The 19,043-nt window shown below is 37.4% G+C and overlaps 1 protein-coding gene across 1 annotated transcript in view; it reads left to right on the forward strand.

Annotated features, from left to right (window-relative positions):
• Nucleotides 1-19,043, forward strand: part of arhgef28a (Rho guanine nucleotide exchange factor (GEF) 28a) — an 85,675-nt gene that overhangs the window by 39,404 nt on the left and 27,228 nt on the right. Inside the window, 11 exon segments of the mRNA XM_058775747.1 lie at nucleotides 1,030-1,213; nucleotides 1,363-1,552; nucleotides 3,085-3,145; nucleotides 4,200-4,246; nucleotides 4,477-4,543; nucleotides 10,309-10,409; nucleotides 11,099-11,388; nucleotides 12,450-12,645; nucleotides 12,971-13,085; nucleotides 17,879-17,965; nucleotides 18,677-18,719. Of these exon segments, the coding sequence (XP_058631730.1) occupies nucleotides 1,030-1,213; nucleotides 1,363-1,552; nucleotides 3,085-3,145; nucleotides 4,200-4,246; nucleotides 4,477-4,543; nucleotides 10,309-10,409; nucleotides 11,099-11,388; nucleotides 12,450-12,645; nucleotides 12,971-13,085; nucleotides 17,879-17,965; nucleotides 18,677-18,719 (1,381 nt within the window).

Genomic DNA, 19,043 nt, shown 5'->3' on the forward strand with positions numbered 1-19,043 from the left:
CGATTTGATTGCACAGATACTATTTAAACTAAACTGAGCTAGACAATGACATCTCTGAATTCAATAATGAAATGCCTTTAACTGAAAATTGAGTGTTTAATCTTATCATTATACATTACTGACACTCTATCCTCCAATTTGATACTGTTAAGTGCTTTGACACAATCTGTATTGTTAAAAGCGCTATATAAATAAAGGTGACTTGACTTGACTTAAAAGTAATTGAAATTTGTGTGTGGTTTACTGTATATTTTTCAATAAGAACAATATTTATTAAAAGATTAATGATTTCAGAAAAAGAAATTATTTATGCAATAGACTAAATATGGGAGTGGAATTAAAGAGAACTTTGCCATGCATCACTGAAAAGCATGACACACACTCTCTTCAAATTACAGTATCATGCCTACACTACACATAGGGGTGGGCGATATACCGCAAGACACTATTAACCGAAAAAGAAAACACATGTGTAACAGTATATTGGATCCGGTCAGCTCTTAAAGTGACAGCAGTCTTATATTCCTGCTGTCTGTCATTCATTATGTTAATCAAACAAAAACAAAAAGAGACAAGATCTCTTACTGCTCTTGAGTAAATCACTTTTGTAACTTTAATAGGAAGAAATATATTTAGTTTGCACAGTGAATATGCAGTGTTTTTATACATTTTATCGCTTTGTACAATGTATGTAGCATGTCTTATTTATTTGTTCTACTGTAGTTGTTTTTTTGTGGGTTTTTTTGTTCTATTGCTTGTAATTAGTTTATTCTTATTTAATCATCCTTCAGTGAGCTTGAGTTTTTTTTTTTTTTTTTAGGCTAGTATTATTTTTATTTTTGTGATGTTGACACTGGTGACAAGAATTATGAAATTTCTATGGTATCAGAAATGTTGATATTATAAAGCCCTTATTTAAAGCAAAAATAAATATATTGTGATTATATGTTATTACCGTGAAATAAAATTACTCCTATCATGACAACAGTTTCCCAAATCTTATTATTTATTGTTCTCTGTCTCTTTTAGATCTCCTTTCCAGGGAAACGCCTCCACATGTGGCCATACATATGGGGTTCCCCCACCTCAGTCACTTCCTCCTCTTGGAGTCTGAAGGTCAGAGGACGGTTCCCATAGTCGACAAGGAAGGCCATAGTCCTCTCACGCTGGCTCAGAAGCACGGAGACCCGACGCTCATCAGCGCTCTAACAGAGTGAGTCACTCCATCCAGCCTGACACAATACACTATAATTAGATTACATGTGAAAAAGATCCATTAATCACTGATGTGTCACCTCAGTCATTGATCCAGTGTACAGTAGGAGCTGAGTTTCATGTGTCTTATGACTGTGTTATGATCAGTTCCTCGAGTTGCAGTGCGTGGAGGCCAGTGTGGATGTGTCCGATATGGACCGACGGCTCTCAGCAGCTTCGTATCTGCCCTGTCACCGAATCTATTAGTCTGACTGTGAAAAACAGCACACATATAGATGCACAGCACAGTATCCAGCTGTACAGAGAGAAGAGCAGAGGGCCAGATGCACTTGCAAGGGTGAGTCTGCATTGAACACAAATTTCAAGGAAACTTTTTCTTTGTTTCCTGTCTATTGTAGAGCTATTGAAAGAATGTGGAAATCTCATGGTTATTGTTTGCAAAAGGAAGGACTGGGAAAAGACAGACAACAAACACAACAGAGAGGATCAAATTACTATTTTTACTTATGTATGTAGCGGTTATTTATAGCAACAAAGACAGAAGAAAATAAATACTAAGATGAGCCTAAACAGTCTTGTTTTAAATTTTAGATTTTCACTGTTAGTGACTCTCTGAAAATCTTGGACTTTGTGTATAAGGAACAGAAAAAAGATTATTGACTAAGCTTAACAATAAGCTTTTCTGATTATTTTCTGCTTTTTGCTCTTATAAAGTTTTACCAGTTAAAAGTAAACTAAAGATTATTTCTATGCCATTACAGAACATAATTGAAAGACTGATGACTGTTTTTAGACAGCTTTCGAATACAAATTTCAAACACTCCCCCAGTTTGCTGGTGATTCAGATCAAAGGTTCAAGGTTCAGCTGGTTAGCACAGACTTGTTAGCCTCTGCAGGTAAATGCTGTTACTACATCATCTGGACCCCAAAATCATCTCTCTATTGACAGTTATTCAAAAAAATTCAAAATGATTTGTGTATTCTCAGTAAATATATGGCTAATATTGATTTTATTATGTTAATATTTTATGTGCTTACCATATGTTATGGAAGAGAATGTATTTTAACACTCCAGGTGAAATAATCTCTAATTTGAAATACACCTCTCAGCTGTCCACCCATCTCTTCATTTTTCATCATAAACCCCTAAGAGCAAGTTACAGGAGAATGATGTGTGAAACAGAGTTTTATGAGTCTATAAATGACTAAAGTCATAACTTTGGAAACTTTTATTGCAGTTTACAGTATCGTTTACAGGTATTGCTTTGAGCAGCAGACTGGTATTTCTCATATAACAACTGTTGGCAGACAGAACAAGATCACTAGATAGGTTACAAGTGCTGTAAATCATGTACCTGTGATGGTTCTCTAAACTGTTTTTATAAGTAATTTTACATGGCTTTTATATGCTTTTGAAAGAAGTCTCTTATGCTCATCAAGACTGCATTTATTTGATCAAAAAAAAGTAATATTGTGAAAAAAATATTTTTTAACAATCCTTACATTTTTCTATTTTAATATATTTTAAAATGTAATTTATTTCTGTCACTTTTGATCTATTGCATCCTTGCTGAATAAAAATATTAATTTCTTAAAGTCTTTCTGACCCCAAACTTTTGAAAGTAGTATATGTCCATTTAAAATAAGATTTTAAAATGCTTTGTTGACCTTGTGTATTTCCATAACATGTGTATAATTCCATGGGAAAGCGTCAATGTATAGTCAGATCAGATTAATTACAGCCATTATGTGAATCATTCACAAACTAAAAAGGTTGATCAGGAATCCACTACATTCCAAACAGTTATTTCACTGATCTCAAATGCAAATGTGATTCTGTATCAGACTTGACAATTTAACACGTTACAGGTGGGGCGACTGAGTGAGCCTTTAGAAGAGAGCATACACAGATCTGATGTATGTGACACAGGTAAGACAGAGCTCATTTCTATGCATTTTACCCCAATACACAGACTAAAATGTCTGTCAGTTTTTTTTTAATATAGTTTTTTTTTACCCTTGTTAGCAATAATAAACTGAATTTGAACTATTAAACTAAAATTTTCAGCAGCAGTCTGGGATTTCAACTGATATTTGTGGGTTTCTGGAAGTTAGATATAAGCCGTGTGGTGAGAATTCAAACTCCACAAGATCAGTTCTGGCCATAATGTTCATATTATTATTTTTCACTTTATTTTAGTCCTCCTGTCTTGGGTTTATTTTATGACTAGTTTCTATATTTTGCTCTCACCAAGGTCTTATCACGTTTCATCCTGCTGATGTGATAAATTTTCTTCTCTTCTGGCTCTCACTTAACCTCAATCCTCCTTCTGTTATTCCATTTGTCTCTTGTTCCTTTCCCTCTTCTTGACCCCAGCTCTCCCCACACCCGACTCTCTCTCTTTCTCGCTCTCACTCTCTCTCTCACACTCTCTCTCTGTCTGTCACTGTGAGTTAGGTCTGGCAGGGTTGTTAGAGTACATTGGGTGAATTTGGCTCAGTCAGGAGGACATTGTGGTAGAATGTGGGATGAGGAGTACACATACACTAATACACACACATACACAGAGCACTCTTTGTGAGGGACCTCCGGCTGGTTTCCCAAACATGTCCAGTATGAAGAGACACATTCCTCCTGGGTGGGCCGAGAGACAGAGACACTATATGTTTGGGAGGGGTAAAAGAGGACAAAATGAAAGAAATAATCTGCCTACAGTTCGACAGATCTAGAAAAAAAAAACGGTGTGATGTAAATGCCATTAAGAAACACAGGGAGATTGCCAGTTCGTTGTGTTGACAGCAGGAGCCTCAGCAGGTTTAGCCTCTGTGACCCTGTGAACTTAATGTGCAGACACTTCCTGTCACAGCTCACCATGGTAATAGGTGTCTCGATTTTCCAGCAGAAAGGCTTGTTTGTGCTCAAGTTGGCAATTGTGTACTAATGGAAATCAATTTTTGTGTTACTTGTTGTTTCTGCTCCTCAGATCTGAACAGCCAACTGAGAATCGAGGATGAAGCCTTGGTGGATAGTGTGAGTGGAGTTATTTTTTTGTGTGAGTGTGTCTCAGTCAATTCCTGGAATCAGAAACACAATAATGGATCACTTAGTCTTCTTTAGACCTGCCATATGTGCTCTTGTAGCGTTTTTCTGTTTGCTAATGGACAGATGTTCATTCCCGTGTTCTTATTTTGGTCTGTTTTTGTTCTTGAAAACGACTGAATTGTGGTGTGTGAGTGTGTTTTTCTCGTCTTGTTTATCAGGTCTTTGAAGAACAGCTTGTTCTCTGTCTGGATGAAGAGGATGAAGATCTAAACACATTTAACTCAGGTTTGCATGCATGCATCCAGGGAATAATTTTATTTTCCACAAACATATTAAACACCACAATTGTTCTAAACATTGATAATAATAAGAAATGTTTGAACAGCAAATCAGCATATTAGAATGATTTCTGAAGGATCATGTGACGCTTGAAGACTGGAGTAATGATGCCGAAAATTCAGGAATAAATTATATTTTAAAATATATTAAAAAAAGATCAGTTATTTTTAATCAAATTCACAATATTGCTGTTTTACTGTATTTTTGAACAAACAAATGCAGCCTTCTTTCAAAAAGAGTAAAAAATCTTACCAACCCTGAACTTTTGAACAGTAGTGTAGTTGTAATGTTAGTCGGTGGAGTTTGAAATTAGCATGTTGCTAAGCTAACAACATGACACTCCAATAAGGATAAAAGTATATAGCATACACGAATATATTGGGTAAAATAACTAATTTTAATGTGCTTTTCTTTTTTAATAATCAACATTTCTTTGTAGTGCCATCTTGAAATCTTTTCATTGAGCTTGTTGCAGTGCATTATGGTTCATTAGAATGCTGACTAATGCAAAAGAAGTGATTATAGTAGGCAGCATAAATAAGTTGCTTAATGTAGGTTTTAAAAAGACCATTTAAGATGCTGGAAATGAGTATGGAAAGGTCATGTTGTAATTCTGATGTCGGTACGGTACAAGCCATATTTTGCTTTGTTTCAATAGACATTCTGTTCGGACTGGAGAGAAATTTTTAATGGCCTATAAACAGAGGTGGGCAAAGTATTTAAAAAATGTACTCAAGCACAAGTAATTAGAAATCATTTTTGTTTTCATCAAGGCCTTGAACAGAATCGTCTCTAAAGAGATTTATTCACGAATAGGGCATGCCCCAGAAAAAAGAGAGTGCACTTAAAATGAACTACGTGTTTCTTAACATGTATTGCATTAAAATTAAGTAACGAGAGGAACATCATCCAGTGTAGCAAAGTAAAAGTACAGTTTTATAATAAAGTAAAAGTACCCACCTTTAAATCTATCCTTGACTCAAAAATATTTACTCAAGTAAATATACTTCGTTACCCACCTCTGCCTTCTTATATGTAAACATCAACAAGGAATTTTGATGTTGACTGCTGTTGCTTTGTGTTGCATGCATGAGGGGCTTATTGAATATGGAAAAATCATGAATTGGGCCGAAATGAACTTCATATACTTAAGTGCAGTTGCATCCGTTTTTCACTTTAATTTAAAAGGATTCTTTGAGGTTAGAGCAGAATCGTGTTCATTCAAAACAGACGTCTTGTGTTTTTAAACATACTCTGTGTATTACAAGTACAATTACAAAGTAGCAGGCACTGGCAATGGAACTTCACCATCTAAATGAAATTGTGCAGACCTTCTGTTCAGTGTTCATTGTAGCTCAAGGGAAAAAAGTGCCTTCTGGATTGCAGGCGCTGCTATTGCTCTTAAGGATCTGCTGTCCTTGGTTCAAAAACTACAATTTATTTATTAAATATATTTTATTTATTTATAGGGAGATTTGTAGCTCAGCAAGGAGGACTCAAAAGTGGAACTCATTTCTTTTGCAATGGCTTTGGCCCCTTTAACCCAACCACCCTTTCACACAGACATGCACATTCACAGTTTCAACTGTAAAGTGGAGGCAGGAATGTTAACAAGCTTAGATTTTTGAACTTGCACAAAAGCTGACATTTAGGATGATGCTTTAAAATTTAGCCCATCCCACAGAACGTGTTCCTCATCCTAATACAGATGCTTTCATCAATTTCTCCCGGTTACCTTGTTCATGAAGCAAAATGATTCCCAAACAGGTCTATGGTTATTGGGGTCTTTGGAAAGATTTGGATTTTTTTTGGTTAAACCTAGAAAAAAAGACTACTTTAGGTTTTAATTGGGAGTAATCTCATGATTTTTTTTTTTTACATTTTGGTTTTTAAAGAAAGAAGACGTTGGAAAGTATTATGCCTGAATATTGTCAGTTTAAATTAATTAAATTAAATTGGATCAAAATTTGATTAAAACTGAACAAATTGCACCACTCAAGATATGCAAATATCTTGATTTTTTTTCTTTTTGCCCATAACTTTTGAAAAGTAGTAGTACTTACCCTTGATAATGATTCTAGAAATATATTTTTAATGATTATGACAATATTTAGACATTTATTTAATTCACACTCACTTACAGTATGCAACCCATTCTCATCATTTGAGCTATACTGAACTATCATTCCCTTATTTCTCATTTTAAAACACAAATTCAGTCTCCCACACACAGACGGTTAGCCACTAACAACTCTGAAGGGAGGAGAGAGCTGGGGTTGGAGCCCAGATTTCATGAGAGACTGAAACAGTCACAGTCCACAGAAAAGAGCAGGCCGACTGGAAGCAAACCTTTTGGAGGTCTCTATTTAAACTGAATGGACAATTCCGCTGTCATAGAAATAAAGGAATTAGGACACGTACAAAAGGATATAAGAAAAAAGGAACTAAATCTGAGGTTTTTGTTTGCTCATCTTCACCTATCAGGAGATCTGTCTTCATAAGGAGGATTTTCTAAGGAGCCGCACCCAGAAATATATAATTGAGTTGCAGCACACTCATGGTACCATTTAAAAAATCCTAACCTGTGAAATAAAAGACTTTTGTTGGGTTTTGAGACCTTTGGTGAACTGAATGAGTCTGCTGTTTGGATTACTGGAGCACATGTTCCCGCTGAAGGATGGATACATACACACACTGAGTGGTTCTCTAGCAGAGACTGAATGTCCACCACATGCAGAGAGTAATCCATCTCGTCTCAGACACACACACACACACACACACACACACACACACACACACACACCTGGCTGTAATACTGCTTTTTAAAAGTTCCTGGCTGGTGGTGACTTGGCTTTTTAGATGTAATGTGTGTTGTTGCATTTTAGCGGGTTTGATTTTGTGAATTGAGTCTGTGTCAGATTTGGTTTGTGCTGTTGATTTTAAGTAGGGTATTTTTTTATGTATAGTTGGATTTTGTAGGATTGACTTTATGGGATTTGAGGTTGGTTTGGTGTCAGTTTGTTACTTTGTTGCAGATCACAGTTTAATTTCAATGTTATGTTAATATAAATTAATATTTTATTATATACAGTTACAATACTATTACTGATATATCTTTAGCTATCAGCTCAGCATGACTAGTTTTGATTTTTCAGTAACGTTATGTTTTAAGTAGAGGACATGCAGGACAGATTTCCTAGCAAAATGTCAGATGGAAAATTCTGACATGAACCCAGAATCAAGTCTTTGATTTGTACAGCTGTTTATACATTTTAGATCATGTTCTAGATTATGTTGTGGGCCACCAATCTGGGATTGGTTTGGGATTGTTATTAAAATTAATGAATGTGTGTTGCAAATCAGTTTGGCCCACCCTTTTACAGTTTTTGAGGCGATGCATGACTCATTCCTGCCTGTGAGAAGGATTTGCATTACAAATTAAGTTGCTTTGCATCATGAATTTATGAAAAAATAATTATGCTAATTTGTTCCACAGTGAAATTGCTGTTTTTTGTATTATTTGTTTATAAAGAGTAAGAGGCATCCCAGGACCTCATGGGGTTTTATTAGCGTGTATGGTTAATGATTCCTAAACCTTGGCTGACCTTTCAGATTCCTACAGACACCTTCATTTGAAAATCCCTCTGTCGTGCTCTCCCAGGTCCAGTTTGAGTCCTGGCTCTGCCTGCAACAAAAAAGTGGGAGTATAGAGTGTCGAGACTTGAGCCCACCTTCTCCGATACACTCGCAAACACTCGCAGACTCGTCTCCTCAACGCTTATCTGAGGAATCTGCATTTTTTAGAAAGGTGTTCTCAAACTCCTGCCTAACTCCTTGGTGATTTTACTGTTATGTGTTTCACAAAACGGAGCAGTTGAGGAAAATTAAAAACATGGACTCTGACTCAGACTCTCCGTTTAACTACTCATGGCCATCCTTCCCAAAGATGAGAATCCGGAGACGGACATCAAAAGCAGGTAACTAGAGATAGTCTGTACGAATGATGCATGCAACAAAGACACACAAATACAACGCATGAAGAAATCACAGATACACATCCTAAAAGTCTTTGATTAAAGCATGACTTTAGTTTGTGTGTTTTTGTCCATTGTTTCTGGTCTGTGGTGCAGGGCAGCTTTACAGGCTTAATTCAGCAATGAGTCAGAGCTCAAATAGCTGGTTCTGGTTCTGTACAATGGGACTTTCAAGCCGGGCTTGCAGTGAGATGTTTTTGATAGGACATTACAGTGGTTATTCTGCTGGTATTGGTTTTTTCAATTCTCACCTCAAAAATGTGTATGGTCATCCTGACCGAAAATGCTGTAGTCATAGGAAGGATAAAACTGCCTGTCACAGGTCAAATTAAGTGAGTCAACATTAATCATTTGAAAGTTATTGTGTTAGTATTACAAATGCGTTTAGTTTTTAGTTGATGGGGATTCAGCACACACGATCCCTGTCTTTGGGTTACTGCAGATGTGTGATTCACCAAGTATCTGGATGAATAAAGTGTGTGTGTGCGTGAATTTGACGTCAGTATCTGGTTTTTCCATTATTTTTGGAAGGCCTTCACATGCATCCTTCATTACAGGGTGCCCCGGCAAGTTATCGGAATCTCACTTTCACTTAAACATACACATCATCTTTACCAAGACCCACGCAACTAATTATGTGCCAACATATACAGATATTTCCCTTGAAAATGTAGACTTGGTGTGTTTGTGTTTGTGTTTGTGTTTGTTTGACAATGTCGGTGGAAGTTTTTGTCATGTGAATGGATAGGTACATGTGTATGTTTGTGTTTCTGCACAGAGCTGTAAAGGTCGTTACAAGTGTGAGTGAGAGAGGCTGAATGTCTGTTTCTTCTATTTTCTTTACACACTGCACCACTTTGACTGCATTGGGACCACAAATGTTGTGTGTGTGCCCAGAAGATAATTTATTATTCAGTGGTTTCTTCTTCATTGTTTAGGATGTATTAATGGAGTTCTCTGTTATTTATGTTATTGTGAAATATTTATAAAATCACTGTTTTCTATTTTAGAAATAAATTTTCAGCATCATTACTCCAGTCTTCAGTGTCACAATATACTTCTGAAATCATTCTAATATGCTGATTTGGTGCTCAAGAAACATTTCAGAAAAATTCAAATGAACAGCCTTTATTTGAAATATAAATCTTTTATAATGTTATACATTTCTTTACTCTCACGTTTGATAAATTTAATGTGTCCTTGCTGAATAGGGACAGCAGATGAAATTTTGCTTTGTTGCTAATTCTGGGGCAGTTGACAGTCTATTGTCCCTGTTAAATAACAAATTAAAAATAATTTTCTCCAAAAATTATTTGTTGGATCTCATTGCAAAATAAATGCAGAGACATATAGAGTTAACTGTGCAAAAGGAAAGCAAAAGCCTTCCTAAAAAAATGAAACAGAAAATTTAACGGCCATAAAGAGACCATGCTGTTGTGCTATTTTCTGTTTTACTGGTTTCTTCTGCCATCTTGGCATTCAGAGATTGTCAAAACACTTGCACACACACACGTACACAAAATTTTCCAAACGGAACAAAGGCAGCAGCCTGTAAAGTGACAGCTGATATTTACATTATTGTTTTCATTAGCTAACTTTTAAATATCACTGGCACTGCGTTTCCATCCAGTTGTATTGTCACACATGTCAATTTGACAGCGTGTTTTGTTTTGACAGAGAAGCTGTGTTCCTCTCCTGGCTCCTGCACTCCATTTCACCTTCATTCCTCAGACGCTGCTGCCGTCAAGCTCACAGCCATGCTTAGAGGCTCCGCTAAGGTCAGACACCACACATATCGCTGCTCCTACAAATTGGCTCCCTCAGTATTCCAGATCTGCAGACACTCAGCTGTAATGTTTTTCATCCAAATCCCAATTCCACCCTTCATTTACTGCCTTTATCCAGTGATTGATCTCTCTGAAAGTCTTTATTTGATCTTGGAACGTTGTAGCCTGAATCTTAAACCACAACTCTTCTGCCACAAAAGCCTTTAGTTTGACATTATTAAAGACTTGCCGCTTTTTTTAATGAGACGTCAGGCTTTGTGTGTAAATTCTTAGAACCCTGTGGCAAAAGAACAATTTAAATTGAGTCTGACTATATTAAAGGGATAGTTCACCCAAAAATTAAAATTGTAATCATTTACTTGCCCTCGTGTTCTTCCAAACCTGTATGATTTTATTTCTTCCATTTAACACAGAAGAAAATATTTTGAAAAATGTGCAATGAAAGTCAGTGGGGACCACTAATGTATAGGACCCTATTGACTTTCACTGTATGGACAAAAATGCTTAAACATTTTTTCAAAGAAAGTAAGTAATACAGGTTTTATCAATGCCATGAGGGTGAACTAACCCTGTTAAATCTCTGTTACTTCTTGTTACTTAATACTTCTACTTATTTGTATATGTATATGAACAAGTATTGCATGTGTACAGATATTTCTTTGTGTTCTCTTCTGATGTAGGACAATGACCTCAATATGAAGTACGCTGTTTCAGGTGTCACAGAGGACAGCTCTGGAACAGATAGTGGTGTGTGGCAAATGTCAGATACGGGGGTCTTGTCACCAGGGACTGTAGATATGCCTCCAGCTGTTAAAGATGATGAAGGGCAGAGAGGACGGCAGCACGCTTCTCATTCTTTCTCTCCCACCTCTCCTGCGGGACTGATGCTGGATAGACTCATGCGTGCCACACGACCTGCTGAATTGACATATAACAGCTCAAGCTCACCTACAGAGCCATGTGACCTAAGGTAAGCATGCAAACATTGATGTTTTGTTGTGAAAGTCAGTTAATTTTCACACAGTACACTATCATTCAAAAGTTTGGTGTCGGTGAGATTTTTTACATCTTTGTTATGTTTTTGAAAAAAGTCTATTATGCTTAACCAAGGCTGCATGTATTTGATCAGAAATACAGAAAAAAGCATTACTCTTCAGAATATATTTAATTTGCTTAATTTTCAGCAGCCATTACCCCAGTCTTCAATGTCACCATGATCCTTCAGAAATCATTCTAAAATGATGATTTGGTGTTCAAGAAACATTTTTTATTATTAGCAATATTGAAAACAGTTGTGCTGTTTAAGTATTTTATTATTTTTTGAAAGTTCAAAAGAACAGCATTAATTTTAAATGTAAATCTTTTGTAGCATTGTAATTTATAAAAGTTAAATGCATTTCTTTCCAAAAAAAATTACCAACCCCAAACTTTTGAATAGTGGTTTATACTTGAAGTAGCCACATCAAGCACATGCCAACATGGATAGGTTGCATGACATGAAAAAATAATTCATACATTATTAAATGCAGGTTCATTTACATGTAGAATAAACATGGTTTCTTTGTGTTGACCACATGTGCTTTTGCGCTATGAATTCTTGGCTGCCTAGAGCATGGACGCATCAGTCTGATGAATTTTACTGTTTGGAAAACATTTTAAGGACATTTTGTTTACTTGGGTACAATAACAAATTTGTACTGTATTGGGCAGCACTTTCTTTCTGAAGCAAAAACTTCTGCAGTGGAAGAACTGTGAAACCAGACACACAAACAAAAAACAAACCCAGGGCAAACTGACAAGCTACCTGACCCTTTGCTGGATGCATTTGCCTTGTAAAGCAGGAATGCAGTTGTTCTGCATAAAAAATGTTTCCATGATTTAAAACATTTGCCTTTTTGTGGGATTTCAGCATAGTTGGAGAAGCGTTTGTGGCACGCACAAAATGTATGAATTATTTACAAAGCGCAAGTGATGCTCGTCTTACTCACAGTGGTTGTTGAGAATTTTTAGAAGTCCACTCCTCTCTCTAAGCCCGAGTCTGGTGGCCTTGGAAATGGACAGCGAGGAGGATGATGATGATGACATTTTAATGAAGAAGCCCCTCCCCCAGCCACAGCCTGAGCTCAAAAACAGCGCAGATGATCGGATTATGTTTAGGCCTGCCCCTGATCTTACCTGCACACGTTCTCACTCCGCCTCCTCTGCCTGTAACCCCACCCCTGCAAAGGTACCACACTTATTTTCCCTCTTCCCAACAGTGAGGAAAAAAACACAGCATATGCTGGCTAGGTATGTTTTGAAGCATGGCAGCTGATTTGAGCTGGTTTAAGCTGGTTATGTGCTGGGCCTTAAGCAACTAGCTCCTGCTCAGGACCAGCTTAAACCAGCTCAAACCAGCTGCCATGCTTCAAAACCTACCTAACCAGCATATGCTGTTTTTTCAACAGGGCATGCACACGAACTGCACTACTACAGATACTTCACATGATGATCATTACTTCATTTTTGAGCACTGTGAGATGAGTGAAAATGTTCATTATTTCTTTTTTCAGGATATTGAGCAGGGCATCCGTCTTCGTTCGTATTCCTACACCTCCCCTAAAATCAGCCTGCTGCCTCCACGATTCAGTAGGGATGCCCACCCTCCACCCACCGACCTCAACCAGGGTCAGATCCTCTTACCTTTCACCGTCCACCTCTCACTTTACTTGCATTATGTCCCAAATGTTGTGTGCTTTTGCCAAAGTTAGCATTTTGCAGGGACAGATGACATGAAGTCAAATATGGAAAAAAACAATCAGGATGGATGGGTAGATTATCTTTTTTTTTTTTTTTTTTACATACAGGTTATAATAATACTAGATAATCAATAATCACAGGGCATAAACGAAAGTCCAGTTAGTCTGAGATCACATATCAAGTTTCTGAAAACTGTTTTTTTCTCATGGCTGAGAGTGACTGAGCATAGTCATAACATCTCCTGTATTTCCTGTCTAGTCTGTTTTAAGCATGATGAGCTTTTAAGGGATGACAGGATTTGTTACTCACTGAAAACTGAATATTTTATTTTGGTTTTGTTTTTGTTTTTTATAGCAAGATCAGAACATTTATTTACATATGACCTGTTTGACACTGTAAGTGTAAGCAGAGCATATTTAAGTCAGCCCCTACCGGTTAAAGCTTTCATAGTGCATTGTGAAGTAAATCAAAATCCAGATCATTTGTAGTTTATTGTTGTAGGGTTTGTGTTCTGTTCTGTGTAGATTAATTTCCATTTGGATGTGAATCAAGTAAATATTATATTTAATGATGATCAAGTTCACATACACTCCCAATTACAAACACTCCCAATAATGATTTATAAGTTTCCTAAATGTAATATCCAATGTGGCGACCCAGATTTTTTCTTTTGTTTTTAGAGCTGTCAGTGTAAAAGCAGAACACAGGGCTGTTATAGTCACGATTCTGCCTTGATTGTGCACTGCTTGCATATGCAGTGTGAAACGGGTCTAATTTCTTACTGTGTCATGGATATTAAGCTACAATTGACAGTATTTAGCTCATGATCTCCTTTTTTATCAGTTGTTTTATCTCTTTAAAAAGGGTGTAACTACAAAATGTACCTTATTTGTAATGCCCTCGGATGATCTACATTCATTAACATCCAGTGAGTCAGAGTATCTCCCAATAACTGCCCGTTTCTGTGGCTGTTAATGGTGCTGAATGTCATTTGGCAGCATCGTCAAGCCTGTTCCATTCCATTCATCCAAGGATTATTATAATTTTTTTGTGATCAACTTTTTATTTTTTCAAATCAACAAAACATCCACTCAAACAAACAACAGGGAGAGGGGAACAACAGGCACACCATCAACAATTTCAATTTGTAGTAAAAAGGACAAAACAGAATTCACACGAGTCCATAGATTGACAACAATTGGACATTCCCAAAACATGTGGAGAAAAGTACCTGCTGATACAGTGTTACAGATATGACAGTTATAGGTCGATTGCAGTTTCATTTTAAACCTCTTGCAAGTAGGTATGTGTGCTCAATGGATGACTTTGAAATGGATAAGACGATGAGCCAAGTTTTTAGAAGTTAAGATTAGATTAGACCACACCCTCTCCCAGTCGACCGATAAATCAAAATCTGTTAATTCACAATTCCATATAGATTTAATAGAAAGAGACTTTGCAGTGTGATCATTAAGTTTACTATATATTAAAGAAACAGATGGCCGACCAGAGGGTGGTGCGATCCAATCCCATATAGGATGAGAGGAAACAGGGGATGCCCAGGGAACTCCATAGGCCTCGAGAGCGGAACGTAACTGAAAAAAGACAAAATATGATGATGCTGGTAAACAAAACTTAGTTCTTAGTTCTTGAAGTGAGCTGAATCCCTAGTTATCATATAAGTCACCGCATATGTTTCTGCCCAATGTAGACCAAGAGGGCTGGACAAATGGCCGATTTCAACATAAAAAATTAAAGTTGTGCCATAAGGGTTTGTTGTTACAAAATTTGAAAGGTCCTCCCATCAGACGGTCCACCCTTTTTAGAAGAAAAAGTGAAGTCCTTAGATGTAGTATTCTGGATTCTCCTAAAATAGATTACATTAAGTTCAGTGATAAATGTATTCAATAACTTAGAGGATATGTTAGCTGTAGTATCAGGGTGAGATTTATCCAGTGCAGGATTTAAAACGGCATTAAAATCACCACCCATCACTAAAGGACAATCAATCTGCTCAAGTAATATATTGGAAATATTTGTGAAAAATTCACTTTTTGCCTCATTCGGGCAGTAAATGGAGACCAGTGCTAACCTGTCATTATGTATTTTACTGCGTATAAAAACAAATCTACCTTCATCATCATTCCCGGTATGTTCAATAGTTAAATGTAACTTCCTATCGACTAAGATAAGCAACCCCTTAGTTTTATTAGGAGCACAAGAGAAGACTGCCAGTTTGTAATACTTGTTTTGAAAACGTGCCACATCGCATTGTTTAAAATGAGACTCTTGTATCAGGGCACAGGAAATCGATTTACGGTGCAAATATTCTAATATCCGGGTACGCTTAATGGGAGAATTTAGGCCACATTGAATGATAAGATATTCAGAACATGCATTGTGTGCTTGCAATGCCAAGATTCTGTCTAAGTGAAGAGAAACAAAAGCAATGCCATACTGCCAGTGACATGTAAACCTTCGTATGTATCCTAGATACCAATCCACCTAGATGCATAGTCCTTTTAAAAGAAAAGCAGAATAAATAAAAGTACTGATGCCTATTGAAGGGCATAGAAAAAAGCAAAAACAAGGAACGACAAACAACTGTGTATAAAAACCAAAACAGACTGCACATTACAGAGAGTATAGGTCTGCATAAACAACAGAAACAAATGTTGATGCGTGACCAGTCCACTTCAATGCAAGACATGTCCCCAAAAGGCCCACTGAGCCAAAAGTGTAGTGATTGAACCTTCTCTCCATCAGCCCGAAGAATAATAATAATAATAATAAATAAAAATAAATCATTATTATTTACCAATCATCGGGTGAATGTACAGGGCAAGGGCAAGATTCCAAAAAGAAATTAACAAGTGTCCATGGCCACCTTGTTATTGTCCTCTTCAGGGCAGTTAGGATCACCACAGACCTCATCGTTAATTTTCTCTTGTTGAGCTGAGAGGATGGAGACGGTAGCCATTGCCTTCCCGCTGCTTTGTAGCACTGCAGAATACGTCTTCAGTGACAGTGAAGTAACAAAATCCTCCACCTTTTGAGGAGAGTCGAACATCATCTGCTCACCTTTGTGCCGTAGTATAATTACCGCTGGATAGGTGAGGAAGGGCTGGAGACCAAGTGCTGTCATCTTCTTCAAGACTGGATTAAAGCTCTTTCTCTTCGTAGTTGTGGCTGGACCAAAGTCGTGAAAAAATAGTAGCGTGACATTATACTGCATATATTTCACCGGATATACCTGCCGAGCCTTTCAGGATTGCCGATCTGTCATGCCATCTTAGTACACGGAAGATGAGAGTGCGCGGCCGATTGGAGTTTTTCCTTCCGTCATACACGCGATGGGCCTTTCAGTGAAGGGATCCACTTGGAAAGATTAGCTCTGAGGAAGCCAGCTGCATCGGAGCCTTCCGCCCCCTCCGGCAACCCCACCAGTCGTACGTTATTTCTCCTGCTCCTATCTTCAATGTCCGTCATTTTTTTGGTGAGTTGCTCCAGCTGATTTCTTAAGTTTGTGACTGTCCTCCTATCCTCACCTGCAGCTGCTTGAACGGAATCGACCCGGTCACGTGTCTGTTTCACCGTGATGGCTAGCTTTTCAACTTCTGCTTTTAGCTCTTTTACAGAATCGTTGGTCGTTTGTATATCCAAATGTAGATCATGGAGTGCTGGGGTTAATACAGAGTCTATCGCTTCTCTTACAGTCGAAGCCACTACTGAATCGAGAGTACTTTGTTGCTCTTTAAGCGCTAGCTTGATACCGTTAGCTATAGCAGCGTCGAGATCCTCTCTGGAGATGGTGGAATCTTTGAATTTTTTCTTTATTGGGGATTGTTCACTCTCTCTTTTCCGGCTGTCCTTGACTGCTGGGGTACTCATAGTGAGCTAAATAAAGAGTGGTTCAAAATTGACTGACAGGATATATACAATTTCTGACAAAGTGAGCAGAGCGAAGGACTATGCGTGCATTGCCGCCGAAGGGTCACGTCATTCTCGCTGTTTAGTAGATTATTTATGTTTATAGGAAAATTCTGATGATGTTCCTTTCTGGTTCTAATGTCTGTAAAATAATTTATGGACACCAACATAATAGCTGAACATAATAGCCTTTACACTTGATCATGGGTTGCACTTTACACTTGATTACTAACAAAACTGTAGTGAACAGACACACTACTAACAAATATCCTAAAAACCAAGTAGCTTGCCAATGTAGACTGTTTTTTTTGGGCGTCGTCCCTGCTGGAAACACCAATTCAAGATTGTAATTGAGGTTTTTAGTACATGGTAGCTGGTCTAAACTGTTCTGAAGCTTGTAAACCATCATGAATCAGCAATCCATCTTCTACATCGTCTAACCAGCTTCATATGGTCAAGCTGGTTGATTGCAGCTGGTAGTCCAGGCGACGATGAGCTTAGAACAGCTAACGACCAGCTAACCACCTACCATGTTCCAAAACACACCTGCATGCTTAAGTTAGATTTTCTAGCAGGGACAGGCATGTTTGAATGTTTGGTTTTGAGACACAGCCAAAATGAGGATCCAGACATCATTAATAGAGGATCCAATCATCAAATCACCTGTTTTTGGCTCTTTCTGCTATAACATTTCATAATTTATACAAATCCTTCCATTCAAAACCAGCACAGTATGTGTGTCTAGAGTAGTGCCGGGCTGTAGTGAGTGTCATGTCCGCTGTGTCCTGTAGATGGCGCCCTCTCCAGCAGCAGTGGCAGCAGGTCTCTACTACAGGCACTGTCTCTGTCTAAATCTCTGTCTCTGCTCAACCCTGTTAGTAAGTACGGCCTCGTCTGCTCACCCGCCTCTTACGCCGCACGCTACTAACAACATAGTGCAACGCTTCTGCTGCTGAAAGCACTCTTTGTTTATGTGGGAGAAAGTGATTTCTGAAAATGTATGGGTTTTTGTGTGTGTATAGTGTGTTATTTTATTATTATTTATAACATTTCAGTATTTATTTATTTATTGATTTTTGAATTGCCTTTTGTTTTTATACTTTTAGTTTTTGTGATTTTTGCTGTCCTCCTATAATTTTTTTTTTATTTTAGTAATTTTGGTACTTCAACTAAACAAGTTTAAGTGTACATTTTTCATCTAATATTTATATTTTATTTTATGTCAGTTTTTTGTTTAAATTATCTAAAAAAAAATGTTTTTAACAGTTTCAGTTTTTGTTAACGGTAACAACAATGGTCTGGTGTGTGTACAGTATGTGTGAGGTTGCAAATCTCCATGGCTTTGCTTGCTGGTTGTGGAAGCCTAATTGCTGTGCGTCTGCCTTCACCCTCAAGGGGTTTCATCATTATTTGATAAGATGTTTCTGGAAAGGAAGGATGGTGTCATCAGTCTGTAGATGAATATGTTTATAGGGAAACCTATTGTAAATTATCAAAGATCTCTTTTTCTTTATGAGTGTTTCAAAAGCCATTAAAAAAAAGTGTTCTTGACAGAAGCAGTCTAAATGAAAAAATTATCTTCTCCACAGAACATCGTGCCTGCAGCACATCAGAGCAGTCTCAAGAAAAAAGGTAATGCAGACCTCTAACAACTTGTCATCTCCACTGATCCCAGTATTAGGTATTAACCAGAGAATAAATCTATGTTGAGAACAATTCTAGATGGATGCCAGGTGACAAGATGCTTTCTGTTGATTTGAAGGACATGGTGCCTTTTCCGAAGTGAATTCTATTGGATAGTGTTGTTTTTGTTTAATGAGCAAAAATACTAATGTAAATGGACACACATGCAGTAGTTGGTGACTGACATAGTGTCATATATCATCATCATCATCATCATCATCATCCATATCTGTCAACTTATTTCCCTGCAGTATGTTTTTTCTTAATGTTTTT

The sequence above is a fragment of the Onychostoma macrolepis genome, chromosome 05, assembly GCF_012432095.1.
Source record: "Onychostoma macrolepis isolate SWU-2019 chromosome 05, ASM1243209v1, whole genome shotgun sequence".
Classification (NCBI taxonomy): Eukaryota; Metazoa; Chordata; class Actinopteri; order Cypriniformes; family Cyprinidae; genus Onychostoma; species Onychostoma macrolepis.